The sequence below is a fragment of the Syzygium oleosum genome, unplaced genomic scaffold (assembly GCF_021117445.2).
Source record: "Syzygium oleosum isolate NSW1041296 unplaced genomic scaffold, Sole_v2.1 Sole_v2.21, whole genome shotgun sequence".
NCBI lineage: Eukaryota > Viridiplantae > Streptophyta > Magnoliopsida > Myrtales > Myrtaceae > Syzygium > Syzygium oleosum.
The window spans coordinates 6,353,024-6,368,001 of NW_026607505.1; the positions used below are offsets into that span (position 1 = coordinate 6,353,024).

At 39.6% G+C, this 14,978-nt stretch overlaps 1 protein-coding gene across 2 annotated transcripts; it reads right to left on the reverse strand.

Moving 5' to 3' along the window:
- Positions 1-7,294: 7,294 nt before the first annotated feature.
- LOC115671275 (nudix hydrolase 8-like) lies at positions 7,295-10,453 on the reverse strand. Of its 2 annotated transcripts, XM_030592799.2 has the most exons (9): positions 10,323-10,453; positions 9,983-10,230; positions 9,622-9,687; positions 9,380-9,517; positions 9,194-9,268; positions 9,059-9,109; positions 8,611-8,645; positions 8,325-8,433; positions 7,295-7,530 (listed from the first exon to the last, which is right to left on the reverse strand). In XM_030592799.2, exons 1-9 carry the CDS (start codon positions 10,435-10,437, stop codon positions 7,327-7,329), a joined length of 1,041 nt encoding a protein of 346 aa, XP_030448659.2. In that variant the 5' UTR covers positions 10,438-10,453; the 3' UTR covers positions 7,295-7,326. The 2 variants fall into 2 exon arrangements, with proteins under 2 accessions (XP_030448659.2, XP_056176978.1); XM_056321003.1 differs by lacking the exon at positions 9,059-9,109.
- Between the last annotated feature and the right edge of the window lie 4,525 nt (positions 10,454-14,978).

Genomic DNA, 14,978 nt, shown 5'->3' on the forward strand with positions numbered 1-14,978 from the left:
CTTTTCTTCCCCAGGGTCTCTAGTCAACGAACTCGAGCGTGTTTTTTTTTTTTTTTCCTTTTGAAGCAAGAAAAGTGATATTCGAAGTATCGTAAATTATAAAAAAAAGGACAATAAAAATCCAAATTTAGCTTTTCGTCCGCCCTTTTTGATAATTTATTTGACGCGGGTTCTTCTTGGGAAGGAAGGAAAAACAATAGGCGTCGAATGCTGTTTTTCGCACATCATTTCCAGATTTTATAATTCATTCTAGTTCTTGTAGGAATGTTTGAATTGCAAATTTATATCATATTATTGTTGACACCAAACAAATGACCAACTTTTGATTATAAATAGAAATAGGAAGTTATCTCTTCAAATTCAATAACCACTTGTAACCTTTGATTTGATCGTGGTCTATAAATTGCTACATTCTACTATTTATAAAAGATCCTCAATCAATTAAAGAACTTACCGTTCTCGCAAATTTATTATTATTTGGAAGTTATCTTTTAAAATTCAATAACCACTTGTAATGATGCATAATCTATTAGTGGTGCGTTTATGGACCGATTGGACAGACAGAAGTTCAAACGGAAGGCGAAACGGAGATGCGACTAGAACTGGCGGACCCGGTTGACGACATCGGATCGGGCTCAAATTCGGTCGTTTTAAACGAAACGGCGGTCTGAACAAAACACATGCCTTTGGCTATGACTAACGATGGATTTTAGCGATTCGGGATCGTTTATATGGGTTTTTCTATTATTTTAATATTTTTTATGGGTTTTAATTTTAAGGGCAGTTTTGTAATTTTGATATTTTATGCTTTATAATCCTAGTAGGGTTTGGTTTAGGGATATATAAGCTTGTTTTAGGGTTCTTTTTGAAGGACGAACATTATCATCAATATTGAATTTCGGATTTCTTTCTGCAAGGTTTATTAATTATTCGCGAACGCTACGTCGTGGTATGACGCAGAATCTATTAGTGGTGCGTTCGGACCGGTTGGACAAGTAGAAGTCCAAACGGAAGGCGAAACGGTGATGCGACTAGAACCGGCGGACCGGTTGCGACGACATCGGATCGGGCTCAAATTCGGTCGTTTTAAGCGAAACGACGGTCCGAACAAAACTCACGCCTTTGGCCATGACTAACGATGGATTTTAGCGATTCGGAATCGTTTACATGGGTTTTTCTATTATTTTAATATTTTTTATGGGTTTTAATTTTAAGGGCAGTTTTGTAATTTTGATATTTTATGCTTTATAATCCTAGTAGGGTTTGGTTTAGGGATATATAAGCTTGTTTTAGGGTTCTTTTTGAAGGACAGAACATTATCATCAATATTGAATTTCGGGATTTCTTTCTCTAAGCAAAGTTTTGCTTAAATTATTCGATGAACGCTGTGTTAGGTGGTATGATGCAGAATCTATTAGTGGTCCATTTCTGGACCGGTTGGACAAGCAGAAGTCCAAACAATAGGCGAAACGGTGATGCGACTAGAACCGGCGGACCCGGTTGACGACATCGGATCGGGCTCAAATTCGGTCGTTTTAAGCGAAACGACGGTCTGAACAAAACTCACGCCTTTGGCCGTGACTAACGATGGATTTTAGCGATTCGGGATCGTTTACATGGGTTTTTCTATTATTTTAATATTTTTTATGGGTTTTAATTTTAAGGATAGTTTTGTAATTTTGATATTTTATGCTTTATAATCCTAGTAGGATTTGGTTTAGGGATATATAAGCTTGTTTTAGGATTCTTTTTTAAGGACAGAACATTATCATCAATATTGAATTTCGGAATTTCTTTCTCTAAGCAAGGTTTTGCTTGAATTATTCGATGAACACTGCGTCAGGTGGTATGATGCAGAATCTATTAGTGGTGCGTTTCTGGACCTGTTAGACAGGCAAAAGTCCGAACGGAAGGCGAAACGGTGATGCGACTAGAACCGGCGGACCCGGTTGACGACATTGGATCGGGCTCAAATTCGGTCGTTTTAAACGAAACGGCGGTCTGAACAAAACTCACGCGTGACTAACGATGGATTTTAACGATTCGGGATCGTTTACATGGGTTTTTCTATTATTTTAATATTTTTTATGGGTTTTAATTTTAAGGGCGGTTTTGTAATTTTGATATTTTATGCTTTATAATCCTAGTAGGGTTTGGTTTAGGGATATATAAGCTTGTTTTAGAGTTCTTTTTGAAAGACATAATATTATCATCAATATTGAATTTCGAAATTTCTCTCTCTAAGCAAGGTTTTGTTTGAATTATTCGCTGAACGCTGCGTCGGGTGGTATGATACAGAATCTATTAGTGGTGCGTTTTTGAACCGGTTGAACAAGCAGAAGTCCAAACGGAAGGCGAAACGGTGATGCGACTAGAACCGGCGGACCCGGTTGACGACATCGGATCGAGCTCAAATTTGGTCGTTTTAAGCGAAATGGCGGTCTGAACAAAACTCACGCCTTGGGCTATGACTAACGATGGATTTTAGCGATTCGGGATCGTTTACATGGGTTTTTCTATTATTTTAATATTTTTTATGGGTTTTAATTTTAAGGGTAGTTTTGTAATTTTGATATTTTATGCTTTATAATCCTAGTAGAGTTTGGTTTAGGGATATATAAGCTTGTTTTAGGGTTTTTTTTGAAGGACAGAATATTATTATCAATATTGAATTTCGGGATTTTTTCCTCTAAGTAAGGTTTTGTTTGAATTATTCGCTGAACGCTACGTCAGGTGGTATGATGCAGAATCTATTAGTGGTGCGTTTCTGGACCGGTTGGACAGACAGAAGTCCAAACGGAAGGTGAAACGATGATGCGACTAGAATCGACGGACCCGGTTGACGACATCGGATCGGGCTCAAATTCGGTCGTTTTAAGAGAAACGGCGGTCTGAACAAAACTCACGGCTTTGGCTGTGACTAACGATAGATTTTAGCGATTCGGGATCGTTTACATGGGTTTTTCTATTATTTTAATATTTTTTTATGGGTTTTAATTTTAAGGGCAGTTTTGTAATTTTGATATTTTATGCTTTATAATCCTAGTAGGGTTTGGTTTAGGGATATATAAGCTTGTTTTAGGATTCTTTTTGAAGGACAGAACATTATCATCAATATTGAATTTCGGGATTTCTTTCTCTAAGCAAGGTTTTGCTTGAATTATTCGCTGAACGCTACATCAGGTGGTACCTTTGATTGTGGTCTATAAATAGCTACATTCTATTATTTGTAAAATAACCCCAATCAATTAAATAACTTATCATTCTCGCAAATTTATTATTATCTTTACTTTCCTACAATTAAATGGCTGATCGCGATTATCAGTATTCGTACCTTTAAATTTCTTGTCATTTACTTTCAAAATCAATAAAGGACCCCTTTGTAACCTTTGTTGAATCCTATCAATCCATCCATATTCTTGAAAGATATTTTATTGACACTTTTAAGTGAAACACATATTAAGAATATCACTCTAGAAAAATCAAATTGTTTAATAAAACACGAAAGGGTTATGTATTTTTCCTTTGAGCCGAATAATCATGACCATATAGAAGAGGGATAATGACATGAATAGTCCTTGAACTTTGACACGATGTCCAATGTGGTTACTGAATTTTAAATTTGTTTAATGTGATCCCTGAACTTTAGCCCAATGTGCAATGTTATCCTTGAACTTTTAATTTATTCAATGTGGTTCTTAGACTTTTGTTGAATATTCAATTTAGTCCTTGAACTGTATGAATTTTGTTTCCATTAATTCAAGTTCAGGGGCAATATTTAACATTTTAATATAATCCATGAACTAGATTAAATATTTACCAAAAGTCTTGGAACCACGTTGGACAAATTAAATGTTCATAGATGACATTGCACATTGAGTTAAAGTTCAAGAATCACATTACATATTTAGTCAAAGCTGAGGGATGATCATTTGAGTCATTTATCCTACAGAAGAGTAATGGATTTTCAAATTGAGTTAAATAGTGACTCTGTTGTACTTTCAAAATGAAGTTTATTTAGTCCACTGACTATATAGTTTCCATGTGAACTAGGATTGTCAAATTTTCCCTTTTTATTCTTCTTAATCTAGTGATCGGGTGGTGTCTGAGCTAGTTTTTGCATATCTTGACTAGCCCATCTCTCCTGGCTATTTTAAGTGTGCAATCCCCTATATCAGCTTGGTACACTCGGAATTTTACTTCTCGAGTGCTCCTAACAAGGGTTAAACCTAAAACCGCAATAAGAGGAATAAAGTCTCTCGCCACCTAAATCCCCCTTGGTGCCGATTTTCAATTTTGTCACGTGACTTTATACGGTTCGACACACATACGAGAGTAGACATTAACAAAATACAAAAGTGACATCAATCAGTACGGGAGGGCGACATAAATCAACGTCGATCGTTCGACCGAAACATAAACATTCGCAAACATAAGGATCAATTCGATTCGCGATCCGAATTCGATGCACGGACCCAAAAAAAGAAAAAAGCCAACGGTCTTGGTTCAGAGAGGAGGTAAAGGGTCGGAAGCCCTTTTGGACCCCCTAGGAATTGCACCATCATAAAAACCACTTTGTACCCAATTGTGTGTATTTCATTAAGATTCTAATGACAAGGCGTCGCAATATAGTAATAGATCTTTTGATAAATTAATGATAATCTAACAACTCTCACGTCTCGACCATAAAAAACAGGTAAAACGAGGAAAGCGAGGGAGGCTGTGAGAAACTCGGGGACGTCGGTCAGTCAAGTCGTTGTCCGTTGGGACGGCGCGTGGAAAGCCGCCACGCCCCACGCTCGGCCGCCATTTTCGTTTGTGCGGATTGCAGAAAACAACCGAAGTTGCTGGGATCTGTTCTTCGTACCTTTCTGGCATCGATGAAGCTTCGTGTCTCTGGCTGGCTACTGCCGTCTAAAGTAGTCCGCATATTTGATAAAACGATGATAATAATAAAAAAGGCGAAAGCCACAAAAAATCTTAAATTATATCCGATATGACATTTTTACCCTAAATTTTTTTCTGTGATATCAAAAATTTCAAACTTGTATTAGAGGTGATCGGTTTCCGATCTGGTTCGGTCCGGAACCAGGAACCCGGATCGCCTTGGACATCGATTTCACTTTTTGAATCCAGAATCGATCGACACTCTTAACCGACCGAGCCAATTGGCCTGGGCTTAGGTCCGGCTCTGTTTACTTAGGGGTGTCAATGGTTCGGTTCGGTTCGGGTTTTTAGGAAAGTCGAACCAAACCGAACCGTTTGGAGTTGCGCTTTGATCCGAACGGAAAGGCACATGAACCAGATATGATCCAAACCAAAAATGCAGTTTGGATCGGTTCGGATCAGTTCGGTTTTCGATTTTTCTCTTTTTTTCCTTTTTTGCGCTTCTTCCCTTCGCACCCTCCCCTCCTTGACCCAGACCAGCGACATGGCCACGCTGAGCTCGCTGTCGTCTCTCGCTGCAACCACCAGCTCCCCCGATTACAAGGACAAAGATGATTCTTCACTAGACGATTTTGGAGGCCTTCAAGATCTCGGCCATGCTGGACGACCTCAAGCTCCGCCGCGGCGTGGAGCTTGAGGCCCGAGATCAGAAGGCCTCGAGCTCCGTCACTGTATCCGACGGCTTAAGATCCGCCGCGCCATGTAGAGATGATTGCTAGGTATTTTAAGGTAGATGATCGTTTTTTGCACGACGATCCTCGAGACCTAGAACCTCTCAAATCTGTCAGTTCTCGAAATTTCATATGTTTGCTCATCTAGAAGAAGATGGACAGTACCAAGATGGGACACAAATAATGAACTATTTCTCTTATCTTGAAGAAGATGCTCGGCATGGTGGAGCCGTTCGACGTGGAAGACGGAGGAGGATGGTCGCGGTGACCCTGAAAGAAGTGAAACCTTTCTGTGCTTGGCATTGAGCTCCTTGGAGACGTTGGCCTTCTCGTTCAGTGACGATCCACCAAAACGAGCTCGAAGAAGGAAAGGGGAAGGACGAGACATTGGCCTTAGAGCCAGATGATTGAATCTGCGAGAGATGTAAATGGAGTTTTGCGAAGACAGAGGAAGAGAGAGAATAGAGCAGAAAAGGGAAAGAGAGAGAAAGAAGAGCAATAATGAACTGTCAGTGTCATGGGAGAGAGAGAGTGCTCAAAGAGAAGAAAAAACAAAATGAAACCAAAATTCGATCCGATCCGAACAGAACCGAACCGAACCGAACCGAATCATCAACTAACCAAAATTTTTTACTCATTATTCGAATCGAAATCGAACCGAACCGAACCGAAAATGCATAAATTTTCTATTTGATTCGGTTCGGTTTTCGGTTCAGTTTCTAACGCCCCTACGTTTTGCACATCCCTAACTTGTACTGTGTGAGAAATTTACCCTCCGTCAAAGTTCTGTCAATGAGAACAATTAAAAATATGCCTATTTGGACACTAGAAAGCAAATAATATTGACATGGCGACCACGTGACTTAAGTGACGTTATTTTGGCTGAAAAATTATTTAACGAATATTGACGGATGCTAAATATGTCACATAAGTACAAGTTTGGAATTTTTATGTCACAAGAAAAAGTTTAGCGTAAATGTGTCACACTAGATATGATTTGGGGTTTTTAATGTCACAAAAAATGTTGAGGGTAAATGTGTAACAGTTGTCATAGTTTTAGATTTTTCTGTAGCTTTTTCCCTAATAATAATAATTGAATTATTGTAGTCGTATAACTCCTTTATTTAATAGAAGAGCATGTTAGAACAAATTCTGCTCGATTCCCTAAAAAAAATCCTCAACTTTTTAAGTTCAATTTAATTCTATGCTGAACTATTTTTTTGTCTAGAAAATAAAAATTCACAAACTTTCATAGTAGTCCAAAATTTGTCTTTGCGTCCAAAAATCTCCACTAGTTTATCAACACCGGGGCCAATTAGAGGTTTATTATTGGAACCCTCGTCTTCACCAGCACTATCACCTTTGTATGGAACAAGAACAGTATCCCAATGTTGATGACTTCAAAGAAATCGGTGGCGATTTTTGGACTTCAGGCAAATTTGGGATTAGATCGACAGTTAGTGATTTTTTTTTAGACAAAAAAAAGAGTTCGGGGTAAAATTGAGAATTGACCAAAAGTTGAGGGTTTTCTTTATAAAATTAGGCCGAACAAATTTAAACACAAAATGTTCGGGGACCAAAATGATAGGAAGTATATATATATATATATATATATATATATATATATATATGTTTTACAAGGCTTACCCCCTTTTATTTATTGATTGATTGATTGATTTGTTGTATGAATTAGAAACTTGTTAAATATCTAAAGCACATCATGTTTTACATTGCATGGACCCCCGTAATAGTACAAGTAAGACAGCTTGCCGTCAAGCTTCGAGGTCAGCTGGTAAGCAATGAATCCACAGTAGCGCTCCTCGTACGCCTCCATGCACAGCTCCATCGCCTTCTTCAGCATGTGATCCTCTTGGTAATAGGGTTGACCGATGAACTCATCATAACCCATCCACTGCAAATGGTAGAATTAACCAAACCTTGAACACATTCTGTTTGAGGGTGCGGTGGTTGTTCGAGGGGAAGTGTTTTCTCGGAATTAGTTTTTCGAACTTTCACCCGTTTGATTTACCGAAAATGATTGGTTAACCGAAAGCATTTTCCGGTCAAGGAAAATATCCATGTATAAAATTAAGGAAGTGAATTCCTAAATCTAAAAAGGTGAAAACATTTTTCGAAATTGCTCATTTTGAATTTTTTAATATTTATTTTATCTTTTTTTTTCTTTTCCTTCTTCCTCCTCCACCTGTCGCTGGGCCTCGGCGACCGGCCACAGCCACGAACTAACCTTGGGCGAGGTCGAACCTTGCCAACCTCGAGCGAGCTCGCCTAAGGCCGATGAGCTTGAGCCTCGCCATATCCTAGTGAGCTTAATCTTGCCCGAGGCCAGCCAGGTCGGCCCTCACCATTGGCCTGTCATGGCCGTCGAGCTCGGTGACTAGGGGAGGAAAAAGAAAAAATAGAAAAAAAATAGAAAAGCAAAGAAAAAAGAAAAGAAATAAAATTATTTAAATATTCGATTTTTTTTTTGTTTAAGATAAAGTCTGAAGATCAAAATTATTTTCCAAATAAGATTCAAACACCATAAAATATTTTCAGTCACACATCACCAAATAAAGGTAAAGTAGCAATTTTTCTGAAAAATGGTTTCTCGGGAAGTATTTGAAGTTCGTCCTAAACAAATACATTCTAAATACATTCTAAAGAAAGAATATATATATATAGTTTATGCACTAATTGAATGTATACCTTGGCGGCTTGGATCTCTTTGTCATCAATGGTGATGTCAGAGGACAGGGGCCTGAGCATGCACACGAACAGCAAATCTGACTTCTCAAAAGCCACCAGGTGGACATGCCTTCACATGCCGACAGAAAAAACAGGACAGGAAACAGAGATATGTAAATAAATAAATAGCTATGACGAAGTTCCGCGCCTGGACAAAGTCCATCGTCATGATCGTAGATAAATACGTCGTGGTGTTGTTGTCTCAAGTTTGTACAGATCGTCAAAGGGTGTTTCATTTCGGTTTTACCTGAAAGCGACCATTTCCAGGAAAGCTGTGTCGACCTGCGTGACAAAACTGAGTGAAGGTTCGGAAACCATGAGGACTTTATGACAGACTTTTTTGAACGGGAAAGAAACGAGGGGAAGAGGCTCAAATTGACCGTCGTTCGATCGGTTAAGTCGCGCGCTCGTTTCGGAAATCAATCGATCTAGTTTGTTGATTTGGCAAATTTTCGTGGGTGGGTTTTAAGTTGTCGCAACAAGGTTTGGTAGGAGCTGATGTGGCTACTAGTTCGAATGTCCGCGCAGATCGCAGCCCGACGAATTGACGGGTGCCGTCAAAGAAAGGTTCAACTCTACTAAATTCACTTTTGAGAAGTTTTCTTTTTGGAGCTCCGTTGACCGAAGTCCTCACACATGGGAGTTTATTTGAGCTTGTTGTTGCTAAACTTTAATAAAGGTTAACTTGAACTTACACCAGTTTCTTCCTTCACTTCTCTCACAGCTCCAGAGAACAAATCTTCAGACTGAACAACAGAGACAACTCACTAAATAAGGACATGTACTTTCAAAGCTGTCGAAACTTTAATTTGGGTTTGCAGTAGAATCACCTTATTGATATAGCCAGTTGGCAACTTCCACACATCAGAACAGTTGCAGGAACATTTTTCCTTTACCACAAGGACCTGCGTCGAACTCGGAAACAATGCAGCGTATCAGTAGAAATAGTAAAAACCAAGCAAAGATTCACGAGAAAAAATGTGGCAGAAAGAAAATGTGAATATTGGTTAGTGAACCTCTCTTTTGTCATTGATCACAAATCCTCCGACACCAATTTGATGGGAAGGACCGGCAGGAAGAAGGCAGGGCTCATCAGGGATCCAGTATGTTAGCATCAGGAATCCCGGTTCGGCATGGTGGTACTTGAAGCCTTCCTGTGATGCCGGAAACAGAAGCTTTGGCAATGTTATATGGGGTTTTCACATATGACATTCAATCTGATGTGGTCAGATGAGTGCTGGGAGGATTTAGCTCTTGCCTGTATTGCAATGGGAACAAGGTCTGCTTGCTCTTCGAGTATTTTGAGCCATATTCCCCTCTTACCCTGCATTTCACACGATTGATATCGTGATTGCATATTACGCTGGAGCTGGAGTATGTGAATGGTGAGTGAGTGTCGCCTTGAGCTCCTAATAGTGTTCTATCTTGAAACTAAGGTGCTTAATTCCCTTGTTACATTTAGGATCAACAAGGACTTGAAGCAAGAACAAGTAATGCTTTCCAAGATTAAAAAAATGCATTTTAACCATACACAATTTTCTTTTTCTGTTGTTGCACATGCTTATTTATGCTGGTGAGTCGAAAATTAGGCAGCTTAAATTTTGTTTCTCCATGCGGACCTTCAATTTCCAGTTGGATAGCGAGGTTTTTAGGGCAGATGCAAAAGCATTTGCACTCGAGGGTAAGCTCCAAGGATCGATGACAACCCCGCCATACTCATCGTCCCAAGCATCAAGGACCTCCGGTCCCCAGCTAAGTGCTGATATATCTGGAGATACAACCTGAATTCTGTCCCTTCTGATTATGTCGTCGCCCGTTGAGATAGTCAAATTCAAAGTTTTCAGAGGAGACGTCTTCCATGGGAAATCTGAATGAAAAGGACTAATAAATTAGTACTGTTTGTTATATCTACTAAATTATTAAAGTAATTGGAGACCTTGATGTAGGGACATAACTCACCTCTTGATGAATCATACGGAGTGAATTTTTCTGTTCGCGAAACTCTGTGCTCTTTCAAAAGTTTGTGGCGACGAAATCCTAGAAAGTTCCTGCCAAGTACTGCCGCTGACACCATCTTCCTCCTCGAACGAACTTCGATGAATTTTTCAGTCCTCTGCCGATGTTATATAGCGCTTGCGACATCGAGCAATTAGGAATAGAATCCATCGCGGCAAGTTGGGGAAGATGGCAATTCAGGTGCTGGGAATTAATTATGTCACTGAGTCTAAAATCTTGAAGTCCGCATCTTGTTTCTGACATAATCCAAACTGAAAGAACCAAAGCTTATTCCCTCTCTGTACTGGAATGAAAAATTTTAAATAGGACAACTACCGTATCCACTAGTTCAATGATCCTCCTTATTTGATTTCGAAACATGCGTGGATACTCTTGGTCCATGCTTGGCTCAATTAGGACTCGATCTGCAGAACAACAATTGCGAGATTCTCGCATTGTTTCATTATCCTGGAAGAATGCCCATGGGGTACTTATTCCCTCCAAGATGCTTCTGATATAGTTCCTGACAACAAGAGGCTGATAGCTTCTCACCAACTTGCATCACTCGTGAATCTGTTCTTATTCCCTGATCATATTCTCTATGGCAGGGTGTTCCATCAGATTTGTTCGCCTCGAGTACCTTCAATTGATGTCACCGCGATAGACAGGTGTGCGTGTTTGCAGCTAGTCCACAAATATAGCTGTTGTTTAGGAATTGATGGAGCGACATTTTTTTCAGGTCTTTGCAACAGGCAGAGGAGGAATTTTGTTCATTCATGCACTAATTCTAAAGAAAGAAAATGCAGAGACACATGGTCTTTTGGACAAACAATCAGTTGTCAAAGACTAGAATTCATGCCATGGTGTCAAACTCGTTAACTCTCCCTCTTTGATCATATTGCTTCTATTTTCTTATCATTATCACGTGAATGCCTGGATTTGAGCACGATGCGAACTGTCAACAATTAGACTTTCGGATACAGAAAATGGTTTGACATCTCCAAGGACAAGTACCAGAGGAAAACAGGGAAGTTTGATCTCGTATACACAACATTGCCAATTACTTCTTAGGTAAATACAATTAGATGTAACATATATTCTGCACCGTTCTCTGACAGTTTAAGCGTTGAGATTAAACATCAGCACATTCAACTTTATCTTGATATCCTTTCAAGTTCGATTCCTTGTACCAATTTACAAATTCATGGGTTTACATGAACTTCACTGTCAGAGTGGAGTTCTAATGAATGTTATACCAAAGATGTATTGTTAGGGAAAGAAAACAAAAAAGGAAAAAAAAAACACTCTTCTCAGACTTCTTCTGAAGAGACATCTCTCTGCAATCGAGGACTTGCTTCGAATACAATTCCACTGATTCTTAGAGATGAAAAGCATTGGGCCAGGATTTGCAGAAGCAGCGTCGAGACTTATTAGGGCTCCTTAACTCCTTTAAGATTAGTCATCATTACTCAGCGATGTAACAGGAGACAGAGTTTGATTAGATGGTCCATGTTGTTGTACTGATCATTGTTTTCATGGACTAGACTTGTTTGCGAAGTTGAGTTGCATTATAGCTCAACCGACTTAGATTCGTGCTCGTATCTGCATTGCAATCTGAGGTCATTGAGGAAAGTTAGGCGTAGATGACGTTCAAGGTGCTCGTACTACGAATTTAAGGCAAATGTGGGCGAGCAAGCCCCGGTCATGGATGTTAGTTCACATTTGCAGGCATTCACCTGCCCCCTCCATTGCCTGATTATGTCGAACCTGTAGAGACCAAGATTAAATCCTTCAAAAGATAGAGCTTCTTCGAAATTTCTTTTGCTTTTCTGGGAAGACGATCGAGCAGTTAACAGTTTCCCATTTGTTTGCGGCTCCATCAATGGGACACGGATACCCTTTGGTGCTCCCCATCCTTCTGAAACCGATGCTGTTTCAAGAGCCATTACGTATTGTTCGGGAAGTGGCGGCCATTGGAGGCGAAGTGACTGCTTCTTTGGTACCCACGATATCACTGCAGGTCATTTGTGCTATTTTCTGCCGATTTACAAACTGCAATAAATGCAGCGATGGCTTTTTTAAGATTTCCAAATTCAATAGTCACCTAGTCTAGTGAGTATAAACAGTTGCGATATAATTCTTGTAGGATGAACTTCAAATGACTATTTTAGAGCTTAGTCCGAGAAACTCAACAGTAGTAAGATCGCAGATTGCGATGGCTTCGCTTGGGACCATTGCGAATCTATGAGATCTAGTCGTGTGGGGAAGCAAGTCTTTTTGTGCAGCTGTCTCCACCAAATGAATAGAGCTTATTTTGGCCATCCATACGTTTGGCAACTTGTCTTCATTTGCCCATGGCAATCTAATAGACTGTGAAATGTCTTGATGGATATCTAATGATGATGATACTGCTGAGTGTTGCAAATTGCTGGCTTGCCTTTTTCTCTGTTGTGCCAAAGCTCTCGAGTAATGGAGTCAGTGGGCACGCTTAGGAGAGCCAAAAGGGCAATAGCGACGCGTCGGAGTCTTCTGGGACGGGCCGGGCTGTGTGTTGCAAGGGCCTCGGGAACACTTCCTCATTCCCCTCCTTGTGTGTGTTCTTACCTTGTGGCGTGAGTAGACAATGTCAGTTGCAGAGTCCAAGCTCCGGCTTCAATGCGGTGTTCCTTAGCCCCAGATCGGCGGGACCGAGGTCGTTACTCAAGTCGTTTGTCACCGGCGGGCTGAGCTCTGTGTCCATGATACACCCGCCCTCCTGCACTCCGTATTGTTTTCTGCTTGCACTTATCGCAGTGGATACATCTGTACGCATACTTCGGCGTGCGGCATGGCTCGTTGCCGACCACTCCAGAATGTGAGGTGTAAAGTAGCATTTGTCGATCACGGGGGCTAGCTCGCCGGACAGAGAACAGGAGATGATGGAGTAACTTGGAAGCAAGCGAGGGGGCTTGCATTAGATGAACCACCCCAACAACGATGCATTGTTTGAGGAGTCAAATCCAAACCATATCTCTCTATCTCTATCTCTCTCTCTCTCTTCCCCACAGGTAGGAAATTGCCTGAGATTAGATTTGTCTTGTGATCCAAGACATTCCACATGTTAGGCGAGGTACGACAGATAGATTATGTCCTCCTCATATGCTTTTTCACCTTTCGTGACTTCACCGACAGCTGTTCTAATAACACCAGTGAAGCCCAACAAAGAGTTCATTTTACCAAGAACTCTCTCCCTATTCTTTACTTTCTTTCCCCCCCCCCCTTCCCAACCGAAGAAGGTAACCTGATGTAACTCTCCTCTGTAGCATTCACAATCACGAAACCGGGTTTTCCCGATTTTTCATAAGGTGTTTAACAAGCATCCCCGAGTCATACCGCCTGAGCAGTCCTGAAAGGGTCGTACCGCGCAAGAAAAACTAGTCCCGTTTACGCAAGATAGCTTGTATTTACAAGAAGATGTCGATAAATGAAAATATTGGTGTAAATGTTGGCTGAATGAATTGGATTATCTTGTTTTTTTGGGGAAGAATATTTCAAATGATATTCCATTACAGATAGTCAAAAGGGCTCTTAGCAGCAGCCTTCACGTGCTGCCGTAGAAGAAATTTGGCTTATATTAACGGCGGGGAGTTTTACCTTTCTTCTTTTTTATTTTTGCGATTCTTTTGGACTGACTAAAGTTTATTGCCTTAATGCCATAATTACGGTATATGTAATTGAATACGATCAATGTGAAAATTAAATTGAATTTTGCAAAATCAGAAAATATTGGTCATACATTATTGATTGATGTTACAAACTGATGTATGGAATGTCCAATGATCTTCTTGGCTGCATCAAACAAGTGGGCATATGCTTTTGTGTCGTTGTCGTCAACCACCAATTTCAACATGTACCTGAATTTCAGAATATGATCAAATAGACCATGTTGAGAATTCTGGTAATAACAATTGAATAATAATTACGAGAGTCATTTTTTTTAAAAAAATGTACCAATAGTAGTTTTTTTTAGTGAGTTTAGCTTTAATCGAATTATATTTCTATATCGATTTTCTTAAGTTTTATTGATAATTCTATTTTATATAGAGTTTATTTATTATTTTAACTTAATATTTGCTTAGTTTTAATTCAATTTGATGTCTACTTTATTTATTTTAATTAATTTTTGTAGGTAATTGAAGTTAAAGGAAGCTTAGGGACTAATTCTGTAATTTGCCGGCTTTCCACACGTTTTGTCCTCCTAAGCCGCGTGAAAGTATCCAAAACAATCCAATTGTTCCTAAACTGTGTGGAAGCTTCCCAAATTAGAGATCAAAGCCTTGCAAATTTGAAATCAAGAAGAATCAAGCCTATTTTGGGAAGAAAATCAAAGTCCAAGCTAGAAAAAAGAGTTTTATTATTGAGAGGAGTCCTATTTGGAAGAACCTTTAATTGCAATCCTATTGTGATTAAGTTTTCTTGGAAAGCAAGAGGAAGTCTATATAAAAGACATTAAACGGGATCTCATAAGGGAGAGAGAAAAAAGAAGAAGAAGGAGACAACTTAAAAATCAAGCCTTGATTATTCTTGATGAATCTGTTCTAGTTCTTCATCATGTTTAGTTTAGTTATTGTTTTTAGTTTA